General features: G+C 38.3%; 1 protein-coding gene across 4 annotated transcripts in view; it reads right to left on the bottom strand.

The window, feature by feature from the left end:
* The window catches only part of ITPRID2 (ITPR interacting domain containing 2), a 37,780-nt gene extending 24,587 nt beyond the window's left edge, over positions 1 to 13,193 (bottom strand). For 3 of the 4 annotated variants that reach the window (XM_007123376.4, XM_007123372.4, XM_007123375.4), the window contains exons 1-8: positions 12,716 to 13,193; positions 12,320 to 12,365; positions 9,314 to 9,363; positions 8,419 to 8,475; positions 5,730 to 5,769; positions 5,546 to 5,644; positions 3,872 to 4,080; positions 2,287 to 2,987 (exon numbers count right to left, since the gene is read on the bottom strand). In XM_007123376.4, coding sequence (XP_007123438.1) covers positions 2,287 to 2,987; positions 3,872 to 4,080; positions 5,546 to 5,644; positions 5,730 to 5,769; positions 8,419 to 8,475; positions 9,314 to 9,363; positions 12,320 to 12,365; positions 12,716 to 12,926 — 1,413 coding nt within the window. In that variant the 5' untranslated portion in view covers positions 12,927 to 13,193. The remainder of the gene's footprint in view (positions 1 to 2,286; positions 2,988 to 3,871; positions 4,081 to 5,545; positions 5,645 to 5,729; positions 5,770 to 8,418; positions 8,476 to 9,313; positions 9,364 to 12,319; positions 12,366 to 12,715) is intronic. The other variant, XM_007123374.4, reaches the window with a different exon arrangement.
* Positions 13,194 to 14,887: the final 1,694 nt, after the last annotated feature.

Raw genomic sequence — 14,887 nt, 5'->3', positions numbered from 1 at the left:
TCTGCTCCTGGTGACTATCAGATCTTACCTTCTGCTTCAGAGGGACTAGGCAGCTTCAGGCACAGAGCCGCATCTGCAACATTTTCTCCTACCTAGTCACCCAAAGCAGTGGGCATTCAGTTAATCTGTTTAAAAACTGGCTTACTGACAGCGTGTGCGTGCTCTAGCTTATATTTATTTGCTATTTTTACAAAAGGAAGAAAGTTCCCAACAGGAATCAAACCTCAAGGGAAAGGAGTGCAAAAGAAAAATAGTAATGACCTACTTTGAATGGGATCTAAAAGTCTGCTTTAATAAGATTGTTCTCTTCATTTGTCAGTATGATTCAACAAGCTTGGGAGAAGAGGAAATTAAAGAAACACATTATTTCCTTTCTTTATCCATTGTTCTACAAGCTTTCTTTAAAGTTCCCAAAGGGATTAAAAAACACAATTCTAGGAGGTTTTTATCCATATTTGAAATATGTCTGAAGAATAAGGATTATCCTTAAAATTCCGTTATTTACAATGTAGCTATGGTTAACCATATATTCTTTTTTTGAAAACAAAAATCTTCCATTATCCTTAAACCACCAATGCCTATAATTTTGTACTTCAAAAAAATATTCACTTCAATGTTGTTACTTTCTTCACTAACTGCTTTTGCCAGCAGAGGGAGCAAAAAAAAAAAAAAGATAAAAAAACCCAAAACACCAGCCTATTATTAAATGTTCACTTGCTGCCAAAGTACATCTATCTAGCACTTTATAAATGTTGTAAAGAACTTTCGTGTATGGCATCAGTAATTTAAAAAACAAAAACACAACTCTGGCTTAGAATTCAGGAATTCTAGAAATTAAAAAGCAAAATATGAGTGTCTTCTCATCTGAGTCACCAAATCAGGCCTGCAAGTATCTAACAAGTATTTGCACTCTATCCAATTGTCAGAAGAGGGGCCCTAAAGGAAGGCAAGAGGTTACACTTTAATTATGAATGCTAGGACAAGTTTAGACCAAAACAAAGCCAAAAAAAGAATCGAGCAGTGAAATGGAACAAAAAGGTTCTAATTAAAGTTGTCATTTTCTGAACTCATTACAATAAGAAATAAGCTTACAAAAAATGTAAAATATTTCAAAGGGCTGCTCTTGCTCCCTTTTTATTTCACTTTTTAGTCAGAATTAAAGTATTAAAAAGTGCATTCAAAGACCACAAAAAAACTGTATCAGCAATTGAAATTTTGCAATAAATGAAAAATCTTAACTGATGTGAGAGAGACACACTCACCTAAGAGGACATTTTATGGGCAGAATCAATTATCCTGTTTCCTAGTTCCCTAAAACAATGGCGAGTGATTCTAAAACAGCTGTGAGCTATTACTAAAACTATTCTGTAATAAATTTTAAAAAGAAAAATTGCACATTGTATAATTTATAGCCAAAAATCGTCAGCAGTACATATGTGCCTGTTTCCTCAGATGTAAAATAAGACCAGCACTGCTGGCCTCACACACTGAAGAGAGAAAAGTACTTCAAGGGCCTAGTACAGTGACTGCCACAAGGTAGGTGCTTGATAATGTTCAATTTCCTGCCCCAAGGTATATAGCTCCAATGCATATAAGTTATCCTCTGACTATTCAAAAGCAGTTTTAGGTGAACCTCATCAAAACGAATATTTTTATCTTGTCCAATTTGAAATTTATGTAAAATAGTAAGAATATCACTAGGTTAAAAAAAAAAGTAACCAAACACTGGTCTTCTGGGGTTGCAGAAATCCTTTCAGTGGCCTTTCAAACCTTCTTCCTCGAGATTCCCTATCCTCCCCTTCAGGAAATATCTTCATGTTCATGCTCCCAGACCTACCCTCAAAGCCTTCTTCACACCTACCCTTCCACTGAGATACATTAAGAAAAGCTTGCCCAAAGGCACACAGCAATTCAGTGGCCCAAACAGAACTCAAACCTGTTTGATTTCAAAGCCTGTATTTTTAACTATTATGCAATATTGATCTGAGTTTGGATATATTCTCTCAGGGCTTTCTCAGAGAATCAAAATCTTAAATTGAGAGAGAAAAGAGGGTTAAAGTTCAAGTATGAGCAATGGATTACAGAAGATCTAGAGGGGCCATTATCTTGACATCACATAGTCCTGGGACTTCTTGGTTTGTGAAACATAAAAAACCTGGAAAGTCAAAATCAGGATGATTTTTTTCTAGTATAAATCTATCCACCACCTTTCATTTTAAAAACATTTTTCGGCACTTTTTTCCCTAACTCACTGTTTAAAACAGTTCTCAGTAATTTTTTACCTACCTCTTCCATTTCAAAGGAGTCCTTCTGCTGTGCCATTATATTTCTTATGGATGGGATCGTCAATGGTGCACATAGCTCTTTTTCAGGTGTGGACAAAGGGACATTTTTCAGCTCCCTGCTATTTTCCAGCTCACTGTGGCTGGACATGTTGAAATCACTATCTAAATGAGTTTTTAAAATACCAGCTTCCTCACCCAGTTTATTCTCATGACTTTGAGTTTCTTTACTTTGTCCACTTTCAGTTTCTTGGTTAAAATTACTGTTTGCTTCATCAGAAAGTCTATCAATGTCAGCATTCTCCATAACAGCTGCTGAACTACCTGATACTTCTTCTTTAACTGTAGCCAACATAGAAGATGAATCTTTCTTCTTCACAATTTTTTGAGACTTTTGATCATTTTTATTGCCAATTTCTTCCATCACTGAAACGTTTAGACACTTTCCTTTGTCAACTGCTGGGGAAGGAGTACTACCTTCTCCTTTCTCTGTTTTATCAACACATAAATTTAGTTTTGATAGTGTTTTCATTAAACGATTTGCAGTGTTACTTCGGGTTAAAGGTGGAGGTGAGTCTGTCTCCTTGTTAGAGGTCACCGAGGACAGACTCCCAATTCTCTGCAGGGGAGTCCCAGAGACTTGGGAATATAAAGAAGAAAATGCATTGGCCACAGTAGTAAGCACTTCAATTTGACGAAAACGGCCTATAAAAGGAAAAAAACATGAATTATATATATTTATATTTATATGTGTATATACACACATATACACACACATATATTAATTAAACCATTACTACTGTTCAGAATTTCAATAACTGAACTACTTAATACTTAAATCACACAGATTATGAAACCAGATTTTTTCCCTTATCTATCACTTAAAACTTCTCTACATTTACTGTGGAGAGGGAGAAAGATTTTTCACTCTTAAGCACCAGAATTTACATTTTAAAAAATCAAAAGGAAGGACAAAGCATAATGACAACACTGAATAAAACAGAAAGGACTAGCTATTGATCTATAGTTGTGACTGTTTTTAGGTCTTGAACTCTTCCAAATGTGAAGTATATGTAAGTATATATTTTATACCTAATGGGAGGGAGGTTGGATTTATAGATCTCTTAAAGCTATTCCAAGGACCACCCATTTTGGGGATTTCTGGTCAGCAGAGAAAAATAAGCAAGATTTAACTTGAAAAATCATCAAATTAGCCTTGCCATTGTAGATTTACATGAAAGCATCTGAAATTGACTGACTTCAACTAATAGTAACAAGGCGCCTCCTCTACTTCTTTCATTTTGGAACAAAAGCAATCTGGAGATAAGTATAAGGTTCTACAAGTTACATTCTACGGATGTAACACTTAACTAAGTGGAGAATGCGGTGGGGGGGTAGGGGGAATAGGTAAATTAACTTCTATAAATAGAATAATAAAAATTTATAATATGCAAAACAGCTATTGTGTTAACCTCAATAATTAAATTGCCACTGCTATTCCTAGAAATTAATAAGGCTTTAAAAACAAGACCATCTTGCTGTAGATGCCATAATTTTAAAAATAATATGCTAACATTTAAAAACCTTACTTGTTAAAGCATAATTTGGATTTTCTACTTCCATCCGTTGCATTTGCGCACTCAAAAATACTTTAATATCTATTCCTCTGGCAAATGATGATGAATTAAAAAATCTGGAAGGAATTTTAGAAGCAATATCTGGTTCATCTCGTCCAAATCCAAGATTATAAAGGATTTCTTCAGGATCTTCCTCATAAAGTTCCAGCAATTCTGAAACACTAAAAAGAAAAAAAAAACAAAGAAACAGCAAGATGTAAAATAAGTTTATAATAGTCCATATCACATTATAAATGAATTCATATTCCTGCTTTCCTGTGAAAAAGTCTTCTACAGCTTCTGCTGTTTAATTATTTATTTCAGCATCTTTATATGTTGGGTACCAAATGCAATAAATAACCCTTAAAAAGGGTCCATTCTCTCAAGCTGTTACCTTTGGGAAAAAGAGCTAAGCCCTAAGAACACCCTCAGTAAGAAACTCTTGATTCCTCACCTTATTTTTTTTGTCATTTTAAAGAGATTTCCAGTAAAGCAGCTAAACAATTTGAGGACAGATAAGGGAGAATAAGGAGTAAACAGATTAGGAAAAAATGAAAGGGAAAATGCACTAGGAAGTTGGTACAACTTTGGTACCAAGGGACATTCTGCAGAGCTTGAGTTTTTCTGCTATCTTTGGCTGTGCTAGAAGAGGCAATATAGGTAACAACTGATCTCAGAAAAGTGAAGGAGGAGCTTACTTTCAACTTTTCTCTAACCACTTGCACTCAGGAAGTAGGAGGAGTAAACTAACGAGAGTATGTGTTACACAAAGGTAAATTCTTGCTCTTAATTCTATTGTGAATTGAACATTTATTAACCCTTCTCTCTCATACCAGTGATAATCCAAGCTGAGACTCACTGGGGAAAATAGGAATGTTAGAGATAGAACTTGAGCAGAAGGAAATTTCAATTTGTTTCAGAGAAAATGTTCAAATTCCAAAACAATAATTTGGATAATAGTTTAAACTGGTTCATTATGCACACGTATTTGCTTATTTTAATATATAGCTTAAAGATCTTTAGTTTTATATGAAGATAAATCTACACTTAAATATCAAGCTTTAAATTATAAAGGTTTATTCTGATTCTTATGTCAGAGTAACTCAAGACCCTAGCAGAATGGAGAATTTGGGAAGTAGAAATTATTCCACTATGGACTTCCTCCTTCAAGCTGTTGATAGGACTCAAAATACTCATTAATGGATTCCAGCAGCATTTTTTTTTTTTTTTTTTTTTTTTTGCGGTACGCTGGCCTCTCACTGTTGTGGCCCCTCCCGCTGCGGAGCACAGGCTCCGGACGCGCAGGCTCAGCGGCCATGGCTCACGGGCCCAGCCGCTCCGCGGCATGTGGGATCTTTCCAGACCAGGGCACGAACCCGTGTCCCCTGCATCGGCAGGCGGACTCTCAACCACTGCGCCACCAGGGAAGCCCTCCAGCAGCATTTTTAACATATCTGTTAATTTTTATTTAATCTTAATTTTAAAAAAATTAAAAAAAGAAGACGCTTCTCTCAGTTATGCTGATCCACAAAACACTGTGGATTCCTTTTGACGTCATACTACCAAGCCAAATCCAAGGCTGAAAAGGGATAAGAGTAGGTCACCTACAGCACAATGTAGTTGCAGTATAACTTCACAATAAGTTACCTTGAGACTGTTCCACTACTTTTCCCAGATCCAGTGGAATTCATACTTCTCCCCTTCTGATGAAACTGTAGTCTTCTCTCTTTGGCCAAGATATTATTACTATAAACAAAATTAGATTATATAAAACTTCATTTCCATAACTGTTCTTCATTTTTAGAAAGGAAAAAAACAAACAGCTACGTACCAGTTTTCAATTTGAGCATCAGTTTCATGGAGGTGGTTGGCTAAAGGTAAAAAGAATATATGCAAAGCACAACTGTTAGTAGGACAATAACTACTATGATACAATCAACAAGAAAACAAATTAACCACATTATTATAGCTAAATGCTTAATATGCCAAACTCTTGTCCTGGCTCATTAAATCTGCACCATTAAAGGTAATATACAGCTAGATAAGAACAGAGTCAGCAGCTTTTGGAGGGTGTTTTAGGTTTTGTTTGTTAGCAACATAAAACTACCTCCACTGAATGTTTAAAATAAAAAGATATATAAATAACCAATTAAATTTAACAGTTTGAAATAAGTAGTAAGAAGATACGTGGTATATGTGCTTCTAATTACTAAATTTAAAAACTGTTAATAAAGAATACCTCAAAAGCAAAAACATGATTTAGCATTACTTAAGTGTGGCAATATCTATTCCTAACATGTGGTTTTTTTAAGGCTGATAATTCACTCCAGTTACAACCAATTTTTCATGCACCTACTTTGAAAATTCCTACTCACTTCAACATAAGTTTTCTTTTAAAAGTTGCCTTTCAAGTTTATCCTAGACTTACAAGTTCTAAACAAATAAATGTTGTTAACGTTGTTTACAGTGAGTTAAATTTACTGCATTTAAATTTTATAGACAAACATAAAGAATGAAATTAATTTAAAACACATCTTTTTCAGCACACCAGACTTTTTTCTTTTTTCATTTCTGATCTGCAGAGTCATGGCAATTTCTTATCAACCAGAAAGGTGTCTAACACATAGCTTTCAATAAATATTTACTGAATGAATGAAAATAATCTTGAAACAATTTTCAGTAAAACAACATAATAGCTCCACTCTTCTCTGAGACTTCCTTTTTGGGTCTGGCTTCCAATAAAATCATTCACTATGGATGAACAGGCAGAGCACGGAGGATTTTTAGGGCAGTGAAAATACGCTATATGATAGCATAATGACGGATACGTGTCATTACACATTTGTCTAAACCCATAGAATGTATAAGACCAAGAGTGAACCCTAGTATACACTATGGACTTTGGGTAACTATGATGCCTCATCCTAGGTTCATCAATTGTAACAAACGTACTATTCTGGTGGGAGATGTTGACAATGGGGGAGGCTGTGCACATGTGGGGCAGAAAGTATGTGAAAAATCTCTGTACCTTCCCCTCACTTTTTCTGTGAACAAAACTGCTCTAAAAAAATGAAGTTTTTTAAAAAAATTCTATATTGTGAAACTACTAAGGCAGATATCAAAAGTGCTATTTACAATAACAATAAAATGAATTTTAATAAGGTGTTAACAGTATGTTCAACTATCCTGATTGGGAAGCAGTAAGTTTGAGTTTATTTTATAGAGTTTATTCCTTAAAAGCATATTAACAGAAATATAAAAACATATACACATATTCTAGAGTTTTCAATGTTAAAAGGCTCTAAATAAGTAATCTTATACAGATTAACTTCAAACTGCAAAAGATCAAGGATATTAAATTCAGTGGATAAATTCACTATTCATCAACTTACAATTCAAAAAGATTTAATAAAATCCTTAATTCTTTTTTATAAAAATCATACATTGGGACTTCCCTGGTGGCACAGTGGTTAAGAATCTGCCTGCCACTGTAGGGGACACAGGTTCGAGCCCTGGTCCAGGAAGATACCACATGCCGTGAAGCAACTAAGCCCGTGTGCCACAACTACAGAGCCTGCGCTCTAAAGTCCGCGAGCCACAACTACTTAGCCCGTGTGCACAACTACTGAAGCTCACACGCCTAGAGCCCGTGCTCCGCAACAAGAGAAGCCACTGCGATGAGAAGCCCGCACACCACAACGAAGAGTAGCCCCCTACTCGCTGCAACTAGAGAAAGCTCACGCACAGCAACAAGGACCCAACGCAGCCAAAAATAAATAAATTAATAAATTAATTTTTTTAAAAAAAGCACACATTAATAACCCAGCTATACAGTTACCAATAATTTTAAAATACCAGTAAAACAATTTTAAAATTCTTAATTTTACATTGTGGAAAGCTTTATTATGAATCCACAGGAGAAGATTATATAATCTGTGAAAATTTAAACGTGGCACAATACACTTTTAAAATCCTAATGCAGCCTTGAACAGACATCAGCATAATGCTTTCTAATTAACTTCTCATAACTCTATTTTGTCTTTGTCCTTTAATCTTCTAAAAATCTGGAAAAAGAGGAAGTGGGAAAGACAGGAGACACTTGAATGCAAAGAGAAAGACAAGCTGCAGCTGTTAAGTCTGACATAAGGCTACCTCACACTAAAATAAGCTTCACTTTAGTTTTCTCACGTATAAATATTTAAGTTTCCTTCCTTTTGAGGGACAATTCTTCCCTCAGTTATATGACCATTGTTTGCCCCCAAATAGTTCCTGTAAGCTTCAAAGTCCATGGAAGACCTTTGGACATTGCATAATGGTTTTCCAGAGCCATTCCTACAGGGCTTCTATAGGCTCTTACTAGATTATTAACACATAAAAGGTTCTGTAAAAACGTGTCTGAGCCACTTTCAAGAACTTTAAATTTAGCTCTGAGGATCATAAACATGAAAGCACGTGACTTTCTCTATTTTTTTAAAAAAAAATTTTAAAACTATATGAAGGTACAGTTTTTCCAAACATACCTTCAGCTCCCAAGGACAAATCATCCTCAAAACTTCCTCCATTTCTCACAAGCACACCTGAAAGAAACATTAGAAGATTCATCCTGGTACTCTGTTCTTCCTGACCCCCACAGAAAATCACTGTTTTAATTAAAACAAACTGACCAAGCAAAATATAAGACATAGTAAAGCATTTCAGACCTGAATGTACTCACAGATTATTCTGATTATATAATTTCAGGAAAAAAATATAAGTTTTCACTTTATCATAAAGGAAACCATGATTTGCAGCCAGGTAAAGTTATTAGAAGCCCCAATCTACAGGCTATTTTATACTTAATAAACCTTTAAGATGTTCAGTTAGATAACGTATCTTACCCAACAGTTTCATGGAAAACCAGAGCCCAGCGCAATCATTCCTTTTACCCCCTTATATTAAGTCAGGAGCTCAAGCTAGATTTTCCTGATACTATAAATGTTTTTCATATGCCTTGCCACTACCTGCACATTCTTGTTGTACTTTGAACTTCAGAATTTTGCCTTGCGCAGGTGTGGCAATCTCCGTTAACGTAAGCAAAGAAATGCTACACTAAAGCTGACCTGATTCACTCAATATATATTTTCCTTATGTTTACATATCATATTTCTGTATTTAATTAGTCTTTATAATATCTAACTGGACAATAAAAAGAAACGAGTTTCACATTGTGGAAAGGTTTGGTAATTTGTTTAAACTCATCACTGTTTTATGGTTCATGACAAGGTTTCTCCCTTTAGGCTTTTATCTTAAAGCACCATATTTTATAAACATGAACATCACTTTTATAATTTATACACACACACACTCTTTCACTCAGAGGACATATAAAGTAGGACCCTCATAAAGAACAGATTTAGAAAGGCCACTTTCTCTTACCCTTGAGTGTACTACTGCTTTGCTCATCCAGTGAGGCTCCCAAAGGGGTACTGAAACCACATAAACATATAAATCTTAGTCTTGAAAAGCTGTCTGGAAAGCTGTCACTGCACAGCCTTACACTTTAAAGGGTTATAGCTAAGCAAGCTTCTAATCACAGTTGAACTTTCCTCCCAAACGCACATGGAATGCAAGTGAATTACATAAGTAATATCCTACTAGGCAAATACCTATCATCAAGTCAGCTCACCAGGAATGATTTAATCACACGTCTGATCTGCCAGCAATTAAGAGCAAGAATGGCAATTACAAATGATATGAATTGGTATTTTCTTTACAAAAACAGAAAAACAAAAGAGAATGACAACAGGCCTTAAGAAAATGCCTGCTCCCCTCAATCCCTTCCATAGAAACAGGAAAGAGAATTAAGAGAAAACAAATCTTTATCTCAATAAAATAAAAAAGTCAGAGTATAGTTAGAAATAAGGCTCAACAGTTTTCTCAAATCCCATCAAGCATTTTAGAGCACCACTCAATGCCTCCCTTACCCCAACTATTATCTTTTCTGATACAATGGAGAAGTTTGGAATTTTAGGCTTTTAAACCAAAAAAATACATATATTCTTCATTTAACTCTGAAAAGAAAATTACTAAAAAGTTGGCTTGAGAATCAACCCTAAGAACTCGCCATTACTAAAATTCTTTCACATTCTTGTTGTTCAAACACAGATAACTTAGAAATCTTTTTAATGCAAAATGTTTTTCATTTCTTTCTCAAAACTAAGTTAAGAAAGAAACAGGTTGTTTTATTATAAAAGTTCTACTTTGTGTTATAAGCCTTTCGTCAGCAACAATTTATACCTGTTATAAATTCACATCAGAAATGGGATCAATCATAAAAATCAGTTTCAAAGAAATATTACTGAAATGCCACTTAAACGTTACAAGTTTCTACAAACAAATATACAAGCAATGGCAGTTCTTTAAAAATTAGTGCTTTTGAAATGAAAAAGAATAAACCATGACCATAAAGATAATAAAACCTCTAAGTTTTTGCATATATTTTAATAAAACTATACTTTATGCCCTCAAAAAATTCATTCCTTTTCCCTGGTGGTTACTTTCGTAGGATAAAACATGCATTACTCCTTCTGTAAATGTCTCATCTGGCCTGGGCACCAACAGAAAATGGCAAATGAGCAGAATATAACTGGCATTCTCCTTCAAAAACAAGTCTCTCACTCTTATAATTGCCCTCTTACAAATCTTATCAAAAATTCTATCCCTTTCTTAGATGCTACTTATTCAAGCAACTTGTTTCCGCTTAGCCCCCCCCCACCAAAAAAAAAAGATTACCAAAACAAAGATTCCCTTTAAGGAAAAACAACATGGTATCTTTATTCAGGATATGGAAAGTAATAAGAAAACAAAGAATATTTGAGAACTTATCACGGGGGTTGTGGGGGGATGCTGTCTTCAGATCATTTGTACATAATATACAAAGTAAACACATGCCTGACTATGGGAAGGACCCTAAATTGTTATAGAAAAAAAAAAAACTTGCATATATCCTAGCAGTCAAATCTGTGATAATAAAGCTAGCAATAAAAGACTTTGTTCTAGCTCTCCAGAGTACAAATAAATGTCCCTTTCGTACAGAATAGGTGAAGCTGTAGGGAACAAGAAAGAAACCTATGTAGGAAATCTGCAACAGACTATAGAATCTGCCTACATAAATCAAGATTAGCAACAAAACTCCTGGAAGTTTTTTTCAGAGATCATGTGTCCTGGTGAATGTTAACATTTGCCCACTGCATTTATCTTAAAAGATGCACTTATTTACTGTCTACTTGATATATCTCTTATATAATCTTAACTCCCATACACCATAAAATAAACATGATTCTTCTCTTGCTCTTAAACATTTTTTTGTGCTTTAGAGAAAAGGTCCATATATTTCATCATATCTCAGAAGGGTCTATGATATCCTCAATAAAGGTTAAAGAGTTCTATAATAAAGAGTGTTCAGTAAGCCTCCAGGCAATTCACCAAAACAGGATAGCAACAGAGTAATGGCCAATATTTTATGTCTTTAGGAAAGAAAAATAAACTGGCGTATATAAGAATCATTTCTCTCTCCCCACCAGAAAAGACTTCTCAAACTCTGGTACTTGGACAAAAGAGTAAGAAAAGCCCAAACTGAGATGGCAAAAAATATGTACAGAAGCAAACACCTTAACAAAAGTTAAAAAGCCAACATTCTTCATGTGAGATTTTATAAGTAGCAAATAAGTTGGAAAAAAATAATTAAAATATGAAACAAGTACATTTTACTGTAGTAAGATACGATTAATCTCCTCTGTACTTTATCAAACATTTCTGTACCAGCTACCAAAGCATGTCATTAAACAGATTTATGCAGCCTGAATGTCTTCAAAGCTCTATTTCCCTTCTGTGAATTCCAGGACCATCTGACAAACGCATGTCCAAGAAGTAAGCTAGAACAAAGTAGTTAGCTAGTTTTAACAGCTCTCCAAACAGAATTAAGGCACCAACATAAAGCCCGGTTAGTGTAGTTAAGTAAATTACATTCATCTAAAACACATGTGAAAGGGAAATGACTCTTCTGCCAGATATACATATGTCAAAACAAAAGCAAAACAAAATACTGTGTGAAATGTGACAATCCTTTCAAATAAAAACAGGGCAAGCATAATAACATGGCATGATTATCTGTTTCAGGTTTCTGATCTCTGATGCTAACATCACGCACCGGAGCTTAAGTCCTAATAACTGTAAAGTCAACATGGTCACCAAATAATCGGCGATCACAGCACTTCCATTTCTAATCGCTTAAAGGAGGAAGCTATCCGCCGGCTCACTTTCCGGTTTATGGCTTACGAGGTCCAAGGGACCCGCAAGGACGGCGGCCCGAGTCACTCCGCCCAGGCGTCCCATCAGCGCTGATCTTCCCCCGGGACGCGAGCGGCGCAACCGAGGACTCACCGGCAGTCCTTGAGCCATATCGCGATCTTCTCGTTGGGCACGTTTCCTGCGGGGCAGAGCGAGGGGACAGCTCGTTACCGACCCCAGGAAGACTCCGACTGCGGGGTCACCCTGGATACCCCCAGGTAGGAAAATCTACTGGGGGCAAAATGCAGCCTAAGCTTAGAGACCATGTGAAGGGAAATGATAGCACCGGGGTGTCTCTGTTGACGCTGGAGACGCCTTACCAAGCACGCACGTTTAAAGGTCGGAAGTGTCCCCTCTCCCCTCGGCCTCTCGAGCCCAGGACAATCTTCTAGAATTCACAGCAGTCGCCGAAAGCGCACGAGACTTTTCCCCGCCCGCCCGAACTTCCCCGAGCTCCCCGCCCGCCGCTGCCCCACGGGGCGCACGGACCTCTCCCCGCGGCCGCCGGCAGCTTAGCTCCAGAGAGGTCCTCCTCGTCGTCCTCGTCCTCGTCCTGCGTCGTCGCTTCTGTGGACAGGTCCTCCGTCTCCGACGCCTGCCAGGAGCCGCGGCACTTGGCCCAGGCCTTCCTCCTGCGACTCGCCACTTGCCACTCCAGTTCCTCCTCCGCCTCCGCCGACGCCACCAGGGGCCGGTCCATGGCTGCACCGGGGGCTCCGCAACCCCAACCAGAGCCTGTGAGAGACACGGCGGCGGCTGGGACCCCAGCCCCTGCGGTCAGCGCCCGGCCGGGCTGGGGGCCCCGGGGAGCTGGAGCAGGCGCGGGGGGAGGAAGAGGAGGAGGAGGAGGAGGGGACGGGAGGGAGGAAGGGAGGGAAGGAAGGGGAGGGAGGGGGCGGAGGGCCAGCGTTTCACATGAAGCCGGCCGGGCGCGGCGCGGGAGCGCGAGCGGCTCGAGCGAGCGCGGCTGGGAACCGAGCGCCGGCCAGCCCCTGTCCCGGCTCACCGCCCCGCCCTCCCCTCGGCCCCCGCCCCGCCCTCCCCTCGGCCCCCGCCTCAGCCTGATGCGCCAGGGGCCTGGCGGGCAGCCGCGCGTCAGCGCGCCCCTCCCTCAGCGGCGTTCCACGCCCCCTTCCGGCCGGGGGCGCGCGGGGCGGGGCGCGGCGCGGCGAGCTCGGAGTGGAAAGGCCCGCCCCCTGCCCCCCGCCTTCTGTTCTCTGTCCCCAGTCCCCCGCCGCGGCCGGCGGAGCAGGCGAAATTTGGTTGCTTGTTGGTTAGTAATCTTTGCTTATTAACTTCTCCTCTCACCCCAAAACAGAAGGAATGTGGAAAGGCCAAGTTTCACTCAGCGCCCTTCTTCACTGCGTCCAAACGAGTGTCTGCTTGGGCTCGCTGGAAGTTATTCTTCGAGGAGTCCATAGAATTCTGTCCAAGAAATGGTGGAGAAAGATGGGAGAAAGAGGCGCGTAATTGGTATTTCTTGTCAAAATATCAAAACTGGAAAAGACTAAGCTTCGTGGAGTGCTCCTTTCACGCTTAAGAAAGTTATTTATTGTGGTCGTGTTATGTATGAAAGATTTAATTTGGAAATTCCACATTGAAATTGGACATAGAGAGGTGAAGGAAAATAGAGCAAGGAACAGCTGGGAAAAAGTAGAAATACTTGCTTGGATTTTGGTGCTACAAGATACAAATGATGTCAAGGTTTAGAACATTTTTAAAATGAGTTTGAGCAGTCCCTTTTGTTATTTTAAAAATCTTATTAGCAGAAAGACTATAAAATCCTATTCAACATCATATCCAAGATCCAGACTAACTTCCCAGAACCATCATAATATCATTCTGGGCCTTATACTGTGAAATATGAGGGGGAGCTAGAACAGGGATACTGGTATCTCATTGCCTTGAAGTTTAACTATTTTTTCTTTGAATCTTAAAAATTTTTTCTTTGAATCTGAAAAACTTTCCAGACTTCAAGAGTCCTATAGCAAAATGCAGCTAACAGTTTAATGGTCCTTCAAAATAGGCCAGTGTCTAGCTGCCTGTAGGAAAGGTGAGCAGGAAAGCAAGTGAGGGAGGTACCTGGAGAGAAGGCACTGAAAGGGCTGGTCAGAAGCCACAGAGAACAAAGTATGCTGTCTTCAGTTTCATTCAGGGCCCTGATGGACCCCACACTACCAAGTTCCATCATTTCCACATGCTGTTGCTGACTCTCCTAGCCTCTCATTTCATTCCTGTTCTTTCTGTCCAATACCTTAATGATCCTCAAGATTCAGCTGATCCAGAACTTTTCCTGGACTACATCTTTCCACCACCTCTGGTCACATTTTTTCCACAATTCCCTGATATATAACTGAATGTCTCATTTATTTTGGGACTGAACTGTGCAGTAAATAATATGACTGGCTTCTGAGGGTATGTTTGACTTCCTACGCAGACTGTAAATGGAGACTAAAGAACATTACTCTATATTCTTCTTGCACACCTTACACTTTTAGTACAGTGCTAATCCCACAAGGAACATTGAGTTCTCTTGAGGTAAATTTTCTATGCTTTACATTCTTCAGAATGGACAGTCAAATGGATAAAATATTTACTTGCTTTATGTTGTTTCTCTATGGCCTATTACCTTTTACTTAGTTTTGTTTAAATACTTTCAGA

The sequence above is a fragment of the Physeter macrocephalus genome, chromosome 2, assembly GCF_002837175.3.
Source record: "Physeter macrocephalus isolate SW-GA chromosome 2, ASM283717v5, whole genome shotgun sequence".
Lineage (NCBI taxonomy): Eukaryota > Metazoa > Chordata > Mammalia > Artiodactyla > Physeteridae > Physeter > Physeter macrocephalus.
This window is presented reverse-complemented; position numbering and strand designations above follow the sequence as displayed.